The sequence below is a fragment of the Podarcis cretensis genome (genome assembly GCF_951804945.1).
Source record: "Podarcis cretensis genome assembly, chromosome: Z".
Taxonomy (NCBI): Eukaryota; Metazoa; Chordata; class Lepidosauria; order Squamata; family Lacertidae; genus Podarcis; species Podarcis cretensis.
Genome location: NC_137184.1, coordinates 15,625,690 through 15,647,837, shown reverse-complemented (window position 1 = coordinate 15,647,837; position 22,148 = coordinate 15,625,690). Strand labels below are relative to the sequence as shown.

The following is a 22,148-nucleotide window of genomic DNA, read 5'->3' as shown; positions in this document are numbered from 1 at the left end:
TCTCTTATTTTCCTTTGATGTTTTCTTTTCTCTTTGTTTTTAGTTGATTAGTTTTTTATTTTATTGCATTATGAAAAAGCTTTAATAAAATCTCTTTTTTTTTAAGGTTCTAGCCTGCTAGCCAGCCAGCCACAGCCTCTTCCACATTACTCCATTTCGTTCTGACCCAACCCGTCTTGTTTTTCTTTTCTAAATGACATTCAACGTTATTTGGCTGCTGAGCATTATCCTCATTAGACTGAGTTTTATTATAATGGGGGGAGGGGTTGTCTCTTAGATTTTATTGCTGTTGTAAATATGTGTTGCTGATATCGCCCACTGTTCTTTTGCTCCGGAGCTCTTGACACTCACTGCTTGCCTTCAACATTAGAAGAAGCAACAGCAGCACTGGCAGAATGTTCAAATTGGTGGTTACATTCAATGAGTGACTAATTTGTGTTCACAAACATTTGAGATGTTCACTTTATTCACATGTAACATTCAGTGGAGTGTAGGGTCCATGTGCCTGTGTACCCAGGCAGTTGAGCTGTGCAAATCAACAAGTGGGCACTCTTTCACACAAACACTTGCATGTGTGTAGAGGCAGCTTGTACCATAAAGTGTGAGCAAGGCTTCAGTTGCTGATAAACAATGGTACTGTGCTCGAATCAAGTTTAAAGCAGTGAGTCAGAATGTATGAACTAGATTAAAACATTTAGGTAGTGAGAACTGAGAACTCAAAACTACTTTTTTCTTTGAGTGACCAGTAAACACACTCTCTCTTTCTCTGTTCTTTTTCCAGTTACGGAGAAGGAGGTCCAGCAGTGGTGAGTATTCAGAGCTATTCTGGAGTCTTGTGAGTTCACAAGCATGCACATTTGTGTTCGTGAGCACGAAAAAAGTGAAATGGGAGTCTGCTGCTACCATTGCACAGGTGTGCATGTTATATGCTTGCCTGATGGTCTCTATAATTTCTTGTCTCATTTGTGGGATGCAATTTCTGGAATGGAATGTAGCATCTGTAGGCCTGATAATTTGGGAGGAATGAAATCTTGACTGGGCAGAGGAACAAAGCAGGGGTGAGGAACTTAAAGCTTGGGGGCCAAATGCGGTCCTCCAGACCCCTCTCTGGCCCTTGGAACTCTCCCTAAGCCATTCCCCCTTCTTCTCAGGCCACACCCACTTTCCAGCCACACCCCTCATTGAATCAGCTTTGCACCCTGAGTGCTTTTGCCTGGCTGGAATGTGTCATTGAACTCTGATAGTGCTTCTTGCTTGCCTGGGGGAATATTATAGACACTGTGTGTGTGTGTGTGTGTGTGTGTGAGAGAGAGAGAGAGAGAGAGAGAGAGAGAGAGAGAGAGACAACAACAACAACAACAACAACAACAATTAGCCAACTATACAAAGGTAATTATTTTACATTCATTGCTCCAATTATTTTGCCTCTGACTCCCGCTGTGTTAGTTGTAAAGAAACATAGAACCATAGAACTGGAGAGCTGGAAACATTCCCAAAGGTCATCAAGTCCACCCCCCTACAATGCAGAAATTTCACCTAAAGATTTCCTGACAGATGGCCTTCCAACATTTGTTTAAAAACTTCCAGTAAAGGAGATTCCATTACCTTCTGTCAAACAGCTCTCACTATCTGACAGTTCTGCCTAATGTATAGTCAGAAACCAAATGCAGTGAGAGACTATTATTATTATTTATTGAAAACTTTCAGTTAGAGAATAGAATAGAATAGAATAAAAGGAAAAGAAGAAAACAAAACAAAAATTAAAGAAAAAGCAAAAAAATTGAAATTGTGATATATATAATTATGTAAGCAATATAGTTATTCCAACTAATGAAAAATTACTAACAATATATTACAGTTTTTACATGTGCATTTTTATAACTGCATTACAAATATCATTTTATTTATTCATGCACAGTCTACATCTAAATGCAATCTGTTCGTATATTGCGAGTGTTGTCATATCTTCTATCAGTTGTTTAAAGTGGGCCATGGTTTTATCTTTCCAATAAATCTATATCAGTCTTTTGGCAGAAGTTAAGGTAAAGGTAAAGGTACCCCTGCCCGTACGGGCCAGTCTTGACAGACTCTGGGGTTGTGCGCCCATCTCACTTAAGAGGCCAGGGGCCAGCGCTGTCCGGAGACACTTCCGGGTCACGTGGCCAGCATGACATCGCTGCTCTGGCGAGCCAGAGCCACACACGGAAACGCCGTTTACCTTCCCGCTGGTAAGCGGTCCCTATTTATCTACTTGCACCCGGAGGTGCTTTCGAACTGCTAGGTTGGCAGGCGCTGGGACCGAGCAGCGGGAGCGCACCCCGCCGCAGGGATTCGAACCGCCGACCTTTCGATCGGCAAGTCCTAGGCGCTGAGGCTTTAACCCACAGCGCCACCTGCGTCCCAATTTGGCAGAAGTTAGGGTGCAGAAATTCCATTTACAGTGAGAAACTTGATGTAGCTCAAGAAACAAGGGCTGCTATGTGCTACATTTATGGTGGGAAAATGCTCTGCACTCCCTCAGAGGCTCTCTTTTCTTTGCTAGGATTGCACAAGCTCCCATTCCCCACCACCCTGCTTGAATTAAACCCTGCATGTATCTGATTTGCAAAACCTTCTCATTATATTTTCATCTTGTAGATAACGCTTAAAAAAATAATAAAAATGGCTGTGCTGTGCAATCAATGGTGCCTTTCCTCCAGGGCATACATACAGTCTAGAAAGGCTGGCTCCTTCCCCAAACCTCTCTAGTTTTTTTTTGGAAGGCGTCCAGCTGTTATCAGGGCAAGACAGGCACCACTGTTTACAGCTTGGAACGCAAATGCAGCTTAAGAGCAGAATATTCAATTCCAGGCATTTCCAGGTAGGGCTGGGAACATCCCTTGCCTGAAACCCTGGAAACCCTCAATCTGTTTCCATCACAGCCAGTTCTCTATAGGAATTTTCATTAACTTAAGAGCTGCTGCCTGAGTTTGCTTCTCCCCCTCCTTTTTTTCTTTTCTGTGATGTCTTTTAGATAGCTAACAGGGTAAGCACACACCCACCCACACCCACACCCCTATCTCTTTCTCTATCTTTATATTCTATCATATCTATCTATCTATCTACACATATACATAGAGACTTTTTACTTCTAAGCTGCCTGGGGAGAACTTTCCTGCTGAATAGCAGGGTAAAACATGTTTTAAATTAATAAAACAGCAACAATTCTATAAATTGCCACCCACACCAAAATATCAGAATTTGAAAACACTGACAGAACTATAGCTTTACCAAGTTTACAGAAGACATCAAATTATTCAGCACCATAAGGATAGGAGGAGATGATTGCAGAGAGCTCCAAAGGAACCTCTCCAAACTGGGTGAACATGCATGAAAATGGCAACTGCAACTAAGAAGAGCCCTACTGGATCAAACCAGTGGCACTTCCTGTTCCCACAGTGGCCAACCAGATGCCCTGGTGGGAAGCCCACAAACAGTACCTTGTGATGTATGTTAACTGGTTTTCAGGGGTATACTGTCTCCAACAGTGGAGGTAGGACAAAAGAAGAGCCTGCTGGATCAGGCCAATGGCAATCTAGTCCAGCCTCCTGTTCTCACATTGGCCAGCGAGATGATGCAATAGGAAGTCCACAAGCAGGACCCAAGCACAATAGTTGTTGCTCCCCAACAATTGGTATGCAGAGATAGATTGCATTTGAACAGAGAAACTTAGCTACCATGGCTAAGAAGATCCCTGCGGGATCAGAGCAAAGGGCCATCTAGTTCAGAATCCTGTTTTCACAGTGGTCAACCAGATGCCTCAATGGGAGACCTTTAAGCAGAGCCTGAGCACAAGAGCATTCTCCTCTCCAGCAGTTTCCAGTAATGGTATTCAAAAGCATTACTGCATCAGGCTGTGGTGGGAGAACATGGTCAGTGATCCAGGACAGACCTAATAGCACATTCACTCATAGGGCATAATTAAAATGATGGACATTTGTTCCTACTGGACTGGGAATGGCCACTAACTTGGGCAGCTTTGAAAAGCATTTAGGCAAAAAATGGAGGATGAGGCTATCAATAACTACTAGGCATGATCAAAAGGTGCAAAGACCCTTCCTTCTATCCTTCCTTCTACTAAATCAGTTCATTGGGGTCCACTCAGCTCACAGTGGCCAATCAGATGCCCCACTTGTAGGACCTGGGTGCACAGATTCCCAGAAACGGGTATTCAGAGACATGCTGCTTCCAATGGTGGGAGAAAGAACATCACTATTGTGGCTAGTAGCGATTGATATTCTCTTCCATGAATTGACCTAATCCTTTTTTAAAGCCATTCACATGGATGGCCATCACTGCACACTCTTACCAATAACTGCTCCAGGAAATTGAGAGAAGAGGCACCCTTAGTCTGTACAGAGATTACTTTCTTAGCACATAGCACATCGCAGAAACATTTCTGCGCATTCCCTCTGCTGATGCAAACATGCTCACTTATTTGCAGTTGAGTGTGGCCAGCTAGCAGGCCTGGCTTGTTCCAGATTGAACAACAAATTGCACTGTTAGTCACAGAAGAATAAACACTTAGTTCGTTCTTCCTGGGAAGGAGAACAGCATCCGCCTGAAATGAAATGAAAAATTCCGCCCACAACTCTCCCGCCCCCTATAGTTAATCAGCTGGCTAAGCGTTAAATGGCTGGGCATGGATGTTCCATTCTATTCCTTTCTCAGTTTCCTTCCAGGGAAAGGTTTGGCGGATGGGAGGTGAACTTGTATGGGGGCAGGAGAGCTCTTTGATTTGGAGCTTTTGTGCTTCACTCATGCTCAGCACATGATTGATATGGCTTGGGCCCAGGCTTACCTGAAATATTGTATCTCCTTCTACAAACCCACCCAATGTACTCAGATCCTCAGGTGAGCACCTTCTCTTGGTCCCATCAGAAGCATGGTTTATGGTGACACAAGAGAGAGAGACTTTTCTGTGGTGGCTCCCATATTGTGGGATTTTCTCCCAAGAGATGTTGGACTGGCTCCCTCTTTGCTTTCCTTCTGCCTGCAGGCTAAGACCTTCCTGTTGAGACCAACTAAGGTGCAGGTGATGCTGATCACTGGATTTGAAAGGCTGGCTCTAAATGTGTTTGCATGTATTTTAGCTATTGTTATTAACTAGTTTCTTTTTATTACTTTGCATTATATAAGGTTGTTTTTTAAATATTGGATGCTTCCTTGAATCCCGTCTCAAGAGAAAGGCAGGATTTTACTACTACTACTACTACTACTACTACTACTACTGATGATGATGATAATAATCATCATAATAAATGAACAATAATGATTAACTTCATTGTTACACTGTGGAACTCCCTCCCACAGAAGGCAGTGATGGCCACCAACTTCAATGGCTTTAACAGATGATTTGACCAATTCATGCAGGAGGAGAGGACTATTGATGGCTGCTATCCACGATGGCTATGCTCTGGCTCTGACCATGGAGGCTACTAGCCATTGTGGCTAGTAGCTATCAATAACCATCTCCTCCTCCAGTTCCTGAAAATGGCAAGAGGGGATGGTGCACTTGTGCTCGGGTCCTATTTGTGGGTTTCCAGCAGGCATGTGGGTGGCCACTGTGAGAACAGGATGCTGGACTAGGTGGGATCATCTTAATGTTCTTTGGTCAGTTGGTTAGAGCATGGTGCTGATAATGCCAAGGTTTCAGGTTCAATCACCATATAGGACAGCAGCATATTCCTGCACTGCAGTGGGTTGGCCCTCGGGGTCTCTTCCAACTCTACAGTTCTGTGATTCTAAGGCATCTTCCTGTGTTCCTGATTTAGTGCTACCCCCTCTGCAAACTCCCACAAAGGTGGCCACCCTCCCCATTTCTCTTTTGTTCCAACAGCCCTCAAATGCATCACCGCCCCATTTCTGATTCCTGCTGTGTCATGGACAGCAATGAGGTAAAGAAGATGCTGCCTCTTTTCCCTGTCATATTTCCTGATCAGTTTCATCTTAGCACACACAGCCCCCCCTTCCCTTGCCGCTCAGTTTGATACTTGACAGATTCGGGTGGCCCTGTTGCATAATGCTCCCCTAATCTTACCCCCTCCCCACTTCTCCGCCCCCATCTGCTATTTCTCTCTGTGTTTTCCCCCCCTTTCCTGTTCCTTGTTTATTCCCATTTTATCTTGGCACGTGGGAAGGAGATGGTTCCCGCACAGCTTGGTTTGGGGAAGGGAGGATTAATTCCACATCAGAACAGGCTGTAAAGGTGGGGAATTCAACTAGTGTTAAACTAAACAGCATCCAGCATGGGAGTAGCCAAGATTTTTGTTAGAGGGGGAGGCCTTTTGTTGAGGGGGAAGGTCTTTTGTTGAGGGAGCAGAACCTCAGTTTGCTATGCCCCCCCCTTGGCTATGCCCATGGTTTCCAGAGAGGGAGTAATCCCCACCTCAATTTTGTTTCATGCAACTGAAAAAGGGAGTGTGTGGGAAAGAATCTGACATTCTCTTATAGGTAATGTGTTAAATTAAATCAAGTAGAAAAGAGCTTTCTCTTGGGCCATCTCTCACCTTGTGAGGTAGTCTGATAGTGTGACCTGTTTTAGGAGATTGTGAACTGAAGGAGGACTCCGATGGTGCAGTGCTCTGTAGATGCAATGTAGAGCATAGCTGCAGTGTCAGTGGTGCATCTGAATGGTTGAACCAAAATGGGAAACCATTGTTTGAAGTGGGTTTGTTAACCACACTGAGTAGCACAACCATGGTATCTCAGGCAGACTTGGGAGACCTGTGGCCATCTAGATGTTGCTGGACTACTCACATCCTTGTGTTTTGGACATGTTGGCTGGTGCTGGATGAGAGTTGGAGTCCAACAATATTTGAATGTGGTTCCTTAGCCTTGATCTCAGAAGGGGCATTTCTCTCTCATGGAGTAATGCCTTTTCCAAATAGAATTCCCCCCCCCCCCCATTTCTTGTATTCACCCATCCTTTGAGAGGGGAATACCTTTTCTTAGAATGATCAACACTGGGCAGAACCATGTAAGCCACCTTAACATCCATGGAGAAAAAGAAGGGAAATACATGCAAGAAAGAAATAAATGAATAAGTAAGCAAGCTCCCTGCTAGAAGAAAAGTAGCAGAGCAAGATAGAAGGATTCTAGCTAGTGCTTTTTCTATTTGTGGGGCGATGCCTTTTCTAAATGTTAATCAGCATGGATAAATATTTGAAAATGATATTTCTCCCCACCTACCATCTGTGGTGGTGCAGTCCATTCTGTCAATATTAGGACTGTACCACCTCCTGGATCAGCTGTGCTGAAAACTATAAAAAAAATTCCTTTTTAATTTTGTGATGTAATATTCAAATTCAATAAAAATATGTGTATCCAAAAAAAGGGGGATGTAGGTGGTGCTGGCCTCTGTTTGCTGAAAATCTGGCTAAATGCTCTTGGAGGTGGAAGATGATGAGGTTTTGCTGTTGAGATAATTTCAGGGAATAGATTAAAGTGGAGAGCAGGGTCTGAAACCAGGTCACCCTCACTTCGCCTTCACCAGCAGAAGGCAGCCCTTGCAAATGTATCATCAGCTGTTCCTTTTGCGTGCCTGAGGTGTGTCAGAGGGATTGGTTTCACGGAAAACACCTGATCTCTGACCTGATCAGCCCAGATTCCCTTGGGTGCCCCAAACGCAAGGGCTTCCTGTGGCTTATCTTGGATTGCTCTTTTAGAGCAGAGTTTTGGGGGCCGGGGTTGAATGGTCTCTCTCTCCTCATCTTACAGTGTCTATGAGAAAAGGGATATGGATTCACTCCTTGCTTTAGCCCTTTGTCGTATCTTAAGGTGTCTTTTGAGAAAGAGACCTCCCACACACGGGGGGGGGGGACCTTCCCCATGGGCCATCTTGGCAGGTGGGCAGAGCACCCTGCATTGTCTCCCTGGTCTTCCCACTGATGAAATCTAGATAGCTTGTTCCTTGGGTCAGAGACCTTTTCTTTTCTTTTGCCTTTTGATGTGTAGTAGGCAGCGATTGACACCAGCTTGAATGGTCTTAAAAGAGGATTCAATTCCCAGCATCTCCACGTAAGGCTGGGAATGTCCCCTGCCTGAAACCTTGGAAGGCTGCTCCCATTGGCCCATCTGGTCTAGCATTCTGTTCTCAAAGTGATTAAACCAGATGCCTGTGCAAAGCCTGAAGGCTGGACTTGAGTGCAATAGGAACGCTCCCCACTTGTAATTCCCAGCAACTGATATTCAGAAGCGTTGCTCCCTCCAACCGTGGAGGCAGAGCACAGCCATCATGGCTTGAAGCCATTGATAGCCCTCTCCTCCGTGAATTTGTCCAGTCCTCTTTAAAGCCATCCAAGGTAGTGGCCATCACTGCCTCAAGCGGCAGCGAGTTCCATAGTGTACATTTGCACTGCATGAATATGTCCTTTCTTTCATCCACTCTGAAGCCTCCAACATTCAGCTTCATTGAATGCCCGTGAGTTCTTGTATTATGAGAGAGAGAAAAAACTTTTCGCTACCCACTTTCTTCACACCAGGCATAACTTTATAAACTTCTGTCATGTCACCGAATCATGATATGAATGCGAATGGGATCCGTTCCGGAGGCTGGTTCATAACATGAGCAGAACGCAACCCGCATCTGCGGGTCACGATTCGCCACTTTTGCGCATGCACGTGATGTCATTTTGCACACGCGCAAGCGGCGAAACCCGGAAGTAACCCTTCCGGTACTTCCGGGTCGCTGTGGGACACAACCTGAAAACGCTCAACCTGAAGCAAACGTAATATGAAGTATGACTGTATAGGGAAATAGTGAAATCATCCCTGGGATTCCAAACCTCCTGTAATCATGTAGGGAGGATCAGGCGCCTTCTCGTGCCTGTCAGAGGAGAGGTGTGCCAGCCAGTCTTTCCCCCCCTGCAAGTGGGCTTATATGGAGAAGAGCTACCTATTTAAAAAACAAACAAACCCTCAACCTTCTAATGGCATGCTTTGATCAAGCCAGCCTACCCATAAGCCTCATGCGTGCATAGGAAAGGTAATCCAGAATCCCACAGTGACAGCTGCCGCATCCATCAAGGTCCCTTTCCCTGTAAATATTATTATAACTCCTGCTGCTGTGTTACCTAAGTCAGAAATAACAGCTGGGGGAACAGGGTGCTGGTTAGTAAATATTTTGGCCATTTGTTCCTGTTGCTCCCACCACAGACTCAAGGGAGTAAGATGGATTTCCACTGTGTTTTGCCTCCCTTTGGATGTGGGAAACCACAGGAGGGAACTGTGCTCTGATCCTGCTTATGAGTTTCCCGTTGGGCTATCTGGTTAGCCCCTGTGAGATCTGGATGCTGGACTAGATGGGCCATTGTCTGCAGCACAGTGGAATGAAGGGGGTGCAAAATGAGACCACACTGCTGGATCAGGCCAGCTTGGCCAGCTGGAACATGGGAAGCAGTGATGGCCACCAACCTAGCTAGATGGCTTTAAAAGATCAGACAAATTTATGGAAGAGAGGGATATCCATGGCTATTAGCCACAATGGCTGAACTCTTCCTCCATGGTTGGAGGCAGCAATGTTTCTGCACCACTTGCTGGAAGCCACAGGAGGGGAGAGGGCTCCTGTGCTTAGGTCCTGTTTACAAGAGTGGTGGACTCGTAATCTGGTGAACCGGGTTCGCGTCTCCGCTCCTCCACATGCAGCTGCTGGGTGACCTTGGGCTAGTCACACTTCTCTGAAGTCTCTCAGCCCCACTCACCTCACAGAGTGTTTGTTGTGGGGGAGGAAGGGAAAGGAGAATGTTAGCCGCTTTGAGATTCCTTCGGGTAGTGATAAAGCGGGATATCAAATCCAAACTCTTCTTCTTCACTGGGGCATCTTGTTGGCTATTGTGAGAACAGGATGCCGGTTTGATACACCCACCCACCCACTTTTACACAAATAGTTGAGTATAAATCTTTTTACTTGTCAGGTTGGTAACATTTGAACAACAAGTATTATTTCCAAACTCCTCCAGACAGCGTCTGCATGAAGTCCCCACACCTCTCACTTTCACAGTCAATATAGAACTAACAGAAATAACCAACCAACTGCCAACTGCCTATTCTCAACTGCCAATTCTCAACTGCCAATTGCCAACTACCAATTCTCAGCTGCCAATTGCCTACTGCCACATCCTTTCCCCAATATCATCTGTTCTTTGTGAAATACATTCCCAATGAAATTACATTACAAATACTAGCATCAAGTAGGTGCAGGCCCATTGTCATGATCCTGCTTCAGGGGTCTTCTTATCTTCTCCTCCTCTACATTGGGGGTAAGACTAAGGGAGGGACTTGATTAAGACCAAGCTAGTCAACTCATGGCAGAGGCAAGAAATGAACTCATGGCTGATTTTAGCTCAGTCTTTTGAGCTGTTATGCTGCCTTCACTCTCAGGGTTTCTTAACTGATCCAGCAGGCTCTTCTCTTCTAATGCATTTATGTTAGGCAAGGGAGACATTTTCATTCCCCAGTATTTCCTGGACATTGTGTTATTCCATGCCATGGAGTGTGGGGGAGGAGAAAAATGCCCCTTCTGCTGGCCGCCATTCCCTGCCCCCCAGGAATGCCCTCAAACCACACATTAGCCAAGGGCATTCTGGGAAAGCAAAATGGCCACCAAGTGCTGCTGGCAAAATAAACTCTGGAAAGGTATAACCTGAGATTTCCTGGGAGCTGGATCCCATGGGTAGCAGCACCCAGTGCCAGTCTTACTCAGAGCAGACCAGCCAAAGGTATTGGCTCATTAATTTCAGTGGGTATACTCTTGAGAAGAACAAGTTGGATATAACCCCGTGTCCCTTGCTTTCTGCCTTGCTCAAGGCTGTATCATCAGAGCCACCTTGAACAGAATCTGTAGCGCCTTGTCAATACTGTGGGGCACCTTGGTGATATGCTTCAAGCTGTTTCCCCCTCCCCTTTCTTCCTTGCGCAGGTACAAAGGCTTCATCAAGGACTGCCCCAGTGGGCAGCTGGATGCTGCTGGGTTCCAAAAGATCTACAAGCAGTTCTTCCCCTTTGGGGACCCAACCAAGTTTGCCACATTCGTCTTCAACGTCTTCGACGAGAACAAAGTAAGTCCACTGCGTTCCTCTGTGATTCACTCCCCCCTCACTTCCTTATTCTTCCTTATCCTCCCCTCTGAAGCATTAATGGAGCTTGCCAGTTAGAAGGCATGTACACCCACACACACACAGTTGCCAGGTATCACCTGAAGTCTCCAGACTGGCCTGGCTGCCTCCAGGTGGCAGGCAGAGGGCTTGAATCTCCAGGTGGGTGAGAGGACCTTTAATTATAATAAACAAAATTATTAAGAGGGCTGTGCATGCAGCTTGCAAGCTACAGCCTGGCAGGAGCTGGCTGCAAATTACAGTGTAGGGTCTGTCCTCCTCTGCTTCCCTGTCCCAAGTAACCTCTGTGTCTAGGGCCCACCCTCATGACATCAGTGCCCCCTGTGACAACACCTTGGTTTCAGATTTCGGCCCTGAAATCTCAGGGTCTGGGATGTTCCTGACCTGACAAACCCTGGGCCAATGTCCCACCTCCAAACCATAACAATTTCCAGCACAGCTGGTCTAAAAAGGGAGGAAAATCCATCCCTTTGCTCCATAGTGGCTGAAAATTGTTGCCTGCTCAAGTCCCTAGGGGTGAATTTATTTATTTACCCATTTATTGGTCTGTTGTTATTAGGGAGGAAATGAGATTAAGTAAAACTCCCTCTTTAAAGCAAAACTGGATCTCCCCTTGTTGAACTTCCACCCGCAGGTAAAGTCTATTTTCTTCCAACAGACCTCTGGGAACTGACTGTTTAAGGAAAGGGCTTTCAGAAAGTGCTGTGCTTTTTAATTATCTGTATTTTACTAGAATTGTTTTTACATGTTTTTAATTCTATTAATTTAATTTAATTCTATTAATTACTTTTTCGTGATTATCTTTTTAATGTTTTTAGCCTTGTGTATTTTATCTTAGTTTGTTTTAATTTCTGTAAGCTGCCTTGAGTCCTGGTCTGGGAAAAAGGCAGAATATAAATAATATTAATAGTTAATAATAATATCATCTACCAATACCAGCTCCAAGGTGCAAAAGACATGCCATTAAAATGAAAGAACAGGGGTGCCTCTGAGCATATTCTGAGTCTAGAGATTTGTTTGCAGTTACACAACTGAGCTAAGCTCACAGTCCTGTCATAAGCAGAAAACCATGTGTGATCAGCTTTCTTTCATTTCAGTAGCCTTATTTAGGCAGGATAAATATTTTTATTCCTAGTTTGAACCCTGACTAGGGACTGGTAGATCTGTCAGTTTTGATTTTCCTCTGTGTCTCATTCCCCCACCGCCACAAATCATTATTATCTGAGGTTGTTTTAATTTGTGTAACCCAACTTGACTAGCAGTCTGCAAAAAAGGCAGAATAATAATAATAATAATAATAATAATAATAATAATAATTACAACACTCAAAGTAGGAGGGATGGAAGCAAGACATGTCATGCAACTGTGGAAAGCCTCTGCTGGGACAACTGTCCCATCCAGTAAAAGTAGCAGGAATTACACAATCCATCCGGTTAAACATTGCCAACTGGTAAACTCACCTCCACCATCTCAAAATCAGCAGAGCTGCAGTAAAGCTAAATGCTAATCAGACACCTGCTCTTTTCTAAGTTGTTCCCCACAACCGCTTTCCTCCTCTGGCGTTTTAATGCTCCCCTTTTCCTTTCCGAAAGGGATCCGAGAGAATTAGGTTTATCCCACTGAGGAACATCCCTCCCACCTTGAGCAAAGGTGACACTTGTAAACATCTTTGCAGAACCGTGGATTATTTTACTTTTTAGGTGGGAAGGGAACTGGAGGAGCCCAGCACCTGGCTATGCTCACCACCATCACTGTGAATCAGTTTATATGTATGCCACTTTTCCATTTTTTCATGCTCAAAGTGACTCATAGCAACATACAGAATAAAATACAACAACATTTCAAGACAAGAACCTAAGAATGAGCCTAAGAACCTAAGAAGAGCCTTCTCAATCAGGCCAATGGCTCACCTAGTCCAGCATCTTGTTCTCACAATAGCCAACTAGATGCCCCAATGATAAACCCAAATGCAGGACCTGAGCACAAGGGCACTCTCCCCTACTGCAGTTTCCAGCAACTGATATTTACAAGTGTTTACTGTTTGAATGGATTGTTTTGATGAGGGTAATCTGATGAAGGATGGGCTAGAAATATATTGAATAATTTAACTTAAGGAAAGTACCTATGAAGGTCCCATCTTAGAAAAGGTATTCCTCTGTTAGGCTGCATCCACACTATACATTTATAACATCCACCCCCAAGAACCTTTCAAACCGTAGTTTGTTAGGAGTGCTGAGAATTGTGGGCTTCCAGGGAGATGAATGGTGGTTCGGCTGTCTCTCTGTTAGCTCGCGATTGATGATAGTCAGATAGATAGTCCGACTATTAAATCACTCTGGTGATAAGGGTGATCAAAGAGTACCTTGAATGCTTTGATCAAGGCTGCTTTCTGCTGTCTGCACCTGTGGGCTTGGACGGGAGCTAGAAAGAGCTGGCAAGCTAAGGAGTGACATTTTGCTGAAACACCATGTAAACACCCTCCATGGGTAGAAATATTCACACCCTCTCTTTCTTAAACGTTTCTGGGACACGAAAAACCACAAACTAGAGAGACAAATTTGTCCACTGGTGAAAATCTACAGTCCAGAAACTTGGAATAACAAATTTCTGTCATTAAGAAGAACAGAAGGAAAATTGGTAGTTAAAGTAATAATAGTAACAAAATTTTATTATTTATATCTTGCCCATCTGGCTAAGACAGAGTGAAAAGCCTGATTTATGGTTGAAAATAAATCTTAAATGGACAAGGGAATTCTTGGTGTGAAGTGTCTTCCCCCTTTTTCTGCTTTTTGTCATTAAGGAAACTGAAAGTTAATTGGCCAGTACTCGGCATTCCTCTGAGATAAGAGCTATTGAAGCTGTGACCTTTAGGAAATTTTAAGGTAGACTGAGCTGTTAATAACACCCAACACATCAAAAGCAACCAGTATGGCAAAGGTACCTTTGGATCTCCCAGTGACTGTTGGCATTGGAGAATGACGGAGAAATGCATAGAAAAGAGTGGGATGAATGAATGACTAACTAATGGGAAGATGTGTCAACACCTTTCAAACAAATCAGGAAGAATGCTCCCTGTTGTATAACCTTGCAAACAAATTGGAATAAATGCTCATTAAAGGCCATATATGATCTAAAAAGACGAAGAAGTGTTTACTGCCTCTGATCAGGGAGGCAGAGCACAGCCATGGTGGCTAGTAGCCATCTAAAGCCTCCTCCTCCAGTGGCCCATCTAGTCCACCATCTTGTTCTCACAGTCGCCAGCCAGATGCCTCAGTGGGAAGCCAAAATTAGGATCTGAGCACAAGGGCACTCTCCCCTCCTGCAGTTTCCAGCAAATGGCATTCAGAAGCATTAGTGCCCCAGCTGTGGTGTGGAGCATACAAAACAGATCACAATTTATACAAAATGTCTGTAAGACAAACAAACATCTCACATTGAGAACAACTGAAATGATGCCTGACAACAAAATATAAAACTTCCACAAAAGACACCCCCCCACTAGGCATGGAGTGGGGCAAGGCAGGTGGGAAAGCTTGCCCTTGATAGTTCCAACAGAATCTCATTTGTAGCAATGCTCAGCTATGCTGTATTTCCAGGTGCTTGAGGAATTTTGATTTCTGTGTCTCCCAAAGTGAACCGGCATGGATTTTGAAGCTCCTGGACTTAGATATGTGGATTGAAATATCCTACAGAATATTAAACACAGAGCTCTCGGCTCAACAGATTTAAACATGTGAAAATTCTGTGAGTGCAGTTTGAAATAAAATGCATTTACAAATGTGTATGTAGAATTTAAACTCCACTTAGGAACATCTTGTATGGGGATAAAATGCATCCTGAAATATGTATTTAAATAGGAATTTTCTTGCATATTTTATCAAAACTAGCATAGATTGGACACAGGACAGGATAGATTTTTGATAGAGCATGTGAGGAATTAACGTGGAGCAGAAATAGATTGAGGCTTCTATCCCGTGCTGCAATGCAAGAGAGTGCATGGTGCCCTTTCCAACTGTGAGATCCCATCCTCTTCCCCAGTCATCACAAACTGCCTTGTTTGGGAAGCAGCCTTATAAGAGTCAGGGCTATTGTTCCATCAAGCTCAATAACATCTGCACTGACTAGCAGCAGCTCTCCAGGGTTTCAGACAGGGAGCTTCTCTCCGCCCTACCTGGAGATGCCCCGCTGCCCTGGGCCATCCTAGGTGGCTCCAGCCTTACCAAATCACTTTTCTGTTGTTCTCAGGATGGAAGGATTGAGTTTTCCGAGTTTATCCAAGCCTTGTCGGTCACTTCCCGGGGGACGTTGGATGAGAAACTGCGGTGTAAGTGGTCAACTGGATTTGAAAATTAAAACTGGTCCTATCAGCATTCAACACTCTAAACTAGGGCTCAGCTCCCACAATCCATCCCTGAGCAAAACTGACCTTTGCAATGTGAGCTAAGGCTTCCTTTTTGGCATGTGGAACCCTCAGGATCTTGCCCCTTTCCCTCTTGCTCTCAGATAGCAGCTTATGAAAGTCTTCTGCTAGGACTGTACATAGTACGCACATGCGCATGCAGACACACACACCATCTAGGCATCCAGATGATGCCTAGATGAGGGCGGGGCTAACATTTAATTAGGGCTTTTAAGCCTCAGGTCAGCATAACTCTCCCTAACCTTCTACTTGTGGTTTCAGGGGCCTTTAAGCTGTATGATCTTGACAACGATGGCTACATCACTAGGAATGAGATGCTGGACATCGTTGATGCCATTTACCAGATGGTGGTGAGTGTTTGAAAGAGCAGGATGTAATATGAGTAAGACTCCAGCTGTTATTTATAGAAAGAGAAACTAGGTGGAGGGAAGGGCAAATGCTAGGCTCCACCCTGGAGGAGCAAAATTTGGTCACCTGGGTAATTCACAAACAATTTCCAGGCGACCAGTCAAGGATGCTTCTGTAAATGGGGGAAGTTGGAAGTTTATGTTGGTTTTTCCCCCAGGCTGCTACAAATTATACTCCTTGGGGTGAATAAAACCTCTAAAGGCTTTTGTAGTCTTAGGCCTAATTCACACCATACCTTTAAAGCACTATGATACTAACTTAAACGGTCAAAGGTTCCCCCCTAAAATTCTGGGCACGGGAGTTTGTTATGAGTAGTTTAGCAAAGAGTCCATATTCACAGGGAACTCTGGGAATTAATTGTAGCTCTATGAGAGGAATAAGCAGGTCCCCTAAGAACTTCCAGTACCCTTAACAAACTACAGGTTCCCAGAATTCTTTGGGAGAAGCTTGTTTATTTATTTCATTCCAGGCCAGGAGGCAGAGACTGAACCGCCCACCTTCTCTTCTCTTTCTCTTCTCTTCTCTTCTCTTCTCTTCTCTTCTCTTCAGGGGAACACTGTGGAGCTCCCTGAAGAGGAAAACACCCCAGAGAAGCGGGTGGACCGGATTTTTGCCATGATGGATAAAGTAAGATGCATCCAGACATTGTCTCACCTTGAGGCAACCATCCAGAAATTGCCAGGCCCGTTTTCCCTGCCACCCTCCCACACCAGAGATCACAACCAATGTCCCCCATGTCCTGCTTCAATGAATTTGAGGGTGCCTTTTGAGGATCCAGAAGGCAGGCTGTCTCCACCACCCTGTTGTCAGGCACATGTAGCAAACTCCCCCATGGGCAGAAATGGATCCGGAGATCTGCATGGGCAGTCTCTGCAGGAGGAGGAAGAATTGTAGCTGAGTGGCGTAGAGAAAACTCAGGCCCAGGGGCAAAATGTGGCCCTCTGCAGTTCTTTATCTGGCCCTCGGGGCTCTCCTCAGACCACTGCCCTTATCTGCTTCACTTCAGAACTTCCTGAAGTGTTTTTGCTTGGCAGGGATGTAGCCTTGAACTCTGATCATGCCTCTTGTTTCCCTACATGTTGGGTAGAGAGAGGTGTGTGGGTGCAATCTTCTGACTTTGGTTATTCGAATATACAAGACAACACCTGTTGTTCCACCCTCTTTTGCATATGGTCCCACCTATCATGATCATCTGGTCCCAAGAAGATTTCCTATGAGGGATTGAGGCCTTTGGCTCTATACATGTAGAACATCTGTTTCAAAGGCAGAAGGCCCCATCATTTCCAGTTAAGACTCCCTGCCTGATGGTCCTGGAGAGCTGCTGCCAGTCAGGATCAACAGTAGTGGGCTAGGTAGGCCCAAATGGCTTGACTCCATACAGAAACAGTATTTTGGGTTGAGGATTGAACCTGAGAGCAAGCAAAGCCACAGCTTATGTTCAGTCTCTAGCATCTCTAGGTAGAAAATGTGAGGCTGGGGAGACCTGAGCTCAAATCCTCCCTCAGCCATAATGGGCCAGTCACACACACGCCCCTACCTCACAGAGTTGTTGTGGTTATCCTCTCTGATCCCTCACTGTTGTCTGTTGTCCTAGAATTCAGATGGAAAACTCACCCTGCAGGAGTTCCAGGAGGGCTCCAAGGCTGACCCTTCCATTGTTCAGGCGCTCTCCCTCTATGACGGACTCGTATAGCTTGCAATCTTATGCTTTGGTAAGTGGGTGTATTTTTTAAAAAAAGATAGGGGGGGCTGTGGGGATGGGGGGTTGCTTTGGGAACATCTGGATGCTGTGCCCCCTCCCTGATTTATGGGGAATACATCCTCAGCTTTCTTTAAGAGGGGGGTTCAGAAAAGGGCAGCCCAAATGATTAAGGGGATGAAGCAACTCCATTGTGAAGAAAGGTTGCAGCACTTGGGACATTTTAGATTAGATAAAAGGTGAGAAAGAGGTGACATAATAGAAGTTTATAAAATTATGCATGGCATGGAGAAAGGGGTTACAGAAAAGTTTTTCTCCCTCTTGCATAACACTAGAAATCGTTGACATCCCCAAAAGCTGAACGTTGGAGGATTCCGGACAGATTTTAAAAAGTCCTTCTTCATGCAGTGCATAATTTAATTTTGGACCTCACACAAGAGGCAGTAAAGACCATCAACTTGTGTGGCTTTAAAAGAGGAGGGGACAAATTAATTCCACAATGGCCATGCCCTGCCTCCATGGGTGGAGGCAGTAATGCTTCCTCTGACTACCAGTTGCTGGAAACTTCAGGAGGGGAGAGTGCTGTTGTGCTCAGGTCCTCCTGAGGGTTTCCCAGAGGCATATTGTTGGCCATTATGAGAACAGGGTGCTGGACTAGATGAGCCATTGGCCTAATCCAGCAGGCTGTTCTTAGGGTTCTTGAATTTGATAAAATTTCCATTTTAATTGATGAACAGGTAGAATATGAGGATAGCATTGCTCAACTCATTGTCTAATTTTCAAGATTTCCATTCTGTGAATAATTTACTGATTAGTGGCTTGTCAAAATACATTGGGTTTTATCCAGTTAGCCTGCTCATGAGGAGACCCATTGTAATTAAGAAACCTAAGCAAGTCATGTTCATTAATATCAGTAGGTCTCCTTTGAGTTGGATATGCAATGAGAGAACAGATTTATCAACCTGAATGCAAGTGCTGGGAGTTTGGAAATCTGCCACAGGAGTGGGTTCTGCCTGTGAGGTCAAATAATTGGCAAGCTTTTGATGTCCATATTGCAAGTTTGTTGTGTCAGTAGAGTCAGCAAACACCACCAAGGATCAACAGACCATTTGGAGAGACCAACTTATTGCTTTCCAAATCTGATTTAGAACTAATAAAATCTAAAACAGACAGCCATTAGAGTGATAATAGAGGGGTTCCCACTGTGGTTTAATGAATAAGTCCCTCATTGCAAGGAACTCTGGAAATTGTAGATCTGTGAGGAGAATAGTAAGTTTTCACAAGAACTCTCAACACCCTTACTAAACTACAGTTCCCAGAATTCTTTGGGAGAAGCCATGGCTGCCTAAAGTGATATTGTGCTTTAAATGTATGGTGTGAATGTTGCCTTAGTCTGTAAGCATAGGAATGTCCATCAAGTCAAAATGTTTGTAACAATTTTGTCCCCCTTTTAACTGCTTTTCTGCTCCCTTTTTTTCAGACACACCTGAAGGAACCCCCTTCCAGTGCCATCAAACACCCACCTCAGACCAGACTCTCTCGCCTGACTTATGCCAACCCCTCATCGCGCTAAAAACGTGGGAGAGGGGTGTGCTTGGAGCGTGACGTCAACCCAACCACTTTGTGCTCAAAAACCAGCTCGTCATCTCCATTTGCCAGCGTCTGCATTTAACAACGATTTTAAAAAAAGAAAAAAAGAAAAGTGGGGGCGGAGGAGGAGAAAGCAGTGATGAAGAGGATGATGAAAAGATAAGCGCCATTTCCTTGGGGCCATGAAGAATACTCTCACATGTTAATATTCTGTTTTGTTTGTTTCGAATGGATTAAGAACGAGCACCATTTTTAAATATCTCTTATGGGGGGGTGGAGAATCATGCAGACTGGAGATGTTGGGTCCCATTAAGACGTCTTGTGTCAGGGCGCCACTGGACTGGACCGGAACTGTCAGAGTGGATGGCTTAATCGCAGCTAAGCTTTTGCTTTTAAAATCCTGGGGGTGTCGCACGTGTGTGTGTTGGGGGGGGGTTAAAAATCCATTTGAAATTGATGTCCATCCTCATTTGGGTTTGTGGTTCAAATTGCAATGCTACACACACACACACTATTTTGATGATTATTTGGGGTGTGACATTGTTATTGTATGCTCTCATTTTGTGTGTGTGTGCGTGACGGAAAAGTGAGACGCTTTTTCTTCTTTTGAATGACCTCTGAACAAGCGGTAGCTATTTATTTGCCGTTTTTTGTGTGTCAAAGCTGCTGTATAATTTTTTTGTCTCGTGTCTCAGAAAAAGAACAAACAAACAAAAAAACAACAACTCATGCTGCAGGGGTGTTGTCCCTCACAGAAGAAATCTAAGCCAAAAAGAAGAAAGAAAGAAACAAAGAAAAAAAGATCCCCACAACTTATATATGTCTGCTGTGCTGCCTGGCTGCGGTAGAAGGGGGTCAGTGTGCCCTCTGATTATGTTGTCTTTCGTCCATCTATCCATCGCCGTACCCCAAAAGGCCCCAAACTTCTTGCTCTTTGCAGGCCTTGCATTTGGGACTTGCGATGTCTGCAGCACCCACTCTGAATGCTGTCTCCCCACCTCTTTTGTATTTCTTTATTTTCTGCCCCCCCCCGCCCCCCCCCCCCCGTGCATTCATTTTGCCATTTTGCCTACATTGTAAAAGAGGAATGATGAAACAATCCAGTACCCCAAGTTTTTCTCTCTCTCTGCATGAAACTAAAGAAGTGTTAATGTGCCCAATCTTGTTGGAGCTTTAAAAAAAAATGACAACAAAAACACAGTTCTTTCTGAAAGGAAGTAATAATAATGACGATGGTGATAATAGTACCTCTGTTTTTGTTTGTTTTTGGGCTTTTGGATTCTTACTTGTTGTTGGGAGCATCCAATCTTTCGGCAGAGGGTTGGACTCGATGGCCCTTGTGGTCTCTTCCAACTCTATGATTCTATGATTCTAACTCTCTTCTGTTTTAAGGCTAATATCACCACTGGGGAATTTTAGCTAGTTCCTCAGAATTCTTTGGAAGTTTCGTCTAAGGGGGGAAACCTCTAAAAATTAGCTGCAACCTCACTTTGGGCAGAACCCTGTAATGACATGGTGGCAAATGGATCCCGTGGGAGAAAATTCACTTAAGGGGTTCAATACAGAGGCTCAAACCAGATTCTCTTTTAGACTTTTACTTAGTAATGTATTACAGGTCAGATTCCAAAAAGTCTGTGAGAACTTTCCATTATGAAACACACTTTATTCTGCCCTCTTCTTTCACCCCAGCACCTCAGCCAATAGTCATTGGAAAATGTTGCCCAGCCCAATTTGTACTTGCAGAGGCCTCTTTGCATCTTATCTTGAGCTCTTTTTCGCTCTAACTTTCAACTAGGCCCCTCCAAAATTGGTTCTTAATTATTTTGTGGTTAGGCCATAATCCTGCACATGTGAAGCTGGCTTCACTAAACATAGATCTCAACTTCAATTCCTCTAATAATTGTTCCTTCTTGGGTCAGGGAAGGGGAACCTGTGCCCTTCTTAATGTTGCTGGAGTCCGACTCCCATCTTCCTTGATGATTGGCCATGCTTGCAGGGGTTGCTGGGACTTGTAGTTCAATATTATCTGCAGGGCCACAGGCTCACATCTCTGTCAAGGATAAATTCCCAACTCCAGGCCTAGTCCTGTTCCTGACATTGCTACTGTGGAGCTCCAAATTCCATACCTGCCCAGGGAGCTGCTAACATGAAAAAGAACAATTTTATAGCTGGCTGGTCATGTGAGACGGGTAACCTGTTGCTGGATTACAGAACCCATCAGTCTCAGCCAGTACAGCCAGTGGTGGTCAGGGATAATGCAGGTTGTTGCCCAGCAACATTGGAGGGCACCTGGTTGGATATACCTGATAGGAAGAGTCTGACTTCTCAGGAATGGGACGTTTTCAGGTCTGGGCCTCTATTTGGAGATGTTGCCTGCTCAGCTCCTATGTGTAATCCTGGAGGATGGCAGGCTCCTCTTTTTCCCACGAGGGCTAATCAAGCTCTGGGTTGATCCTGACTGGAAAATGGTGGGATGTGATAGTTCTCTGAGGTCAGCTGCTGCCCTGCCCAGTTGTAGCTGTCATATAAGCAAAAACTATTAGGAGGCACCCTGATCTGGAGGTGGGGTGGGGATTGCAAACCTGTCCAAAACAGGCAACTGACCTGTCATCTGGACCCATGCACCCACAGGGTGTTCATCTTGTTAGGATTCAGCTTCAGATGGTTGGCTGCCATCCAGCCCATCACCTTGTCCAGACGCCAGGTCAGGACTTGAATGGCCTACCTGATTCAGATGTTACAGGGAGATGGTGCTGGATGTCATCAGCATTTGGATGATACCTCACTCCAAAACCCCTAATGACCACATCCAGCGGCTTCATATAGGTGTTAAAGAGCATCATGCATAATTAAACTATGGAAATTGCTCCCACAAGAG

General features: G+C 44.7%; 1 protein-coding gene and 1 long non-coding RNA gene across 4 annotated transcripts in view; one reads left to right on the top strand and one right to left on the bottom strand.

Annotated features, from left to right (window-relative positions):
- NCS1 (neuronal calcium sensor 1) overlaps positions 1-20,517 on the top strand; it is a 58,443-nt gene extending 37,926 nt beyond the window's left edge. For 2 of the 3 annotated variants that reach the window (XM_079961529.1, XM_079961528.1), the window contains 7 exons: positions 782-806; positions 10,958-11,096; positions 15,399-15,477; positions 15,835-15,923; positions 16,531-16,608; positions 17,576-17,693; positions 19,161-20,517. In XM_079961529.1, the coding sequence (XP_079817655.1) occupies positions 782-806; positions 10,958-11,096; positions 15,399-15,477; positions 15,835-15,923; positions 16,531-16,608; positions 17,576-17,674 (509 nt within the window). In that variant the 3' untranslated portion in view covers positions 17,675-17,693; positions 19,161-20,517. Of the gene's footprint in view, positions 1-781; positions 807-10,305; positions 10,758-10,957; positions 11,097-15,398; positions 15,478-15,834; positions 15,924-16,530; positions 16,609-17,575; positions 17,694-19,160 lie in introns of those variants that run through there. The other variant, XM_079961530.1, reaches the window with a different exon arrangement.
- On the bottom strand, positions 6,946-10,229 carry LOC307207590. The gene is made up of 2 exons (XR_013834751.1): positions 9,947-10,229; positions 6,946-7,027 (listed from the first exon to the last, which is right to left on the bottom strand). It is a non-coding gene; the product is annotated as an uncharacterized lncRNA (long non-coding RNA).
- Positions 20,518-22,148: the final 1,631 nt, after the last annotated feature.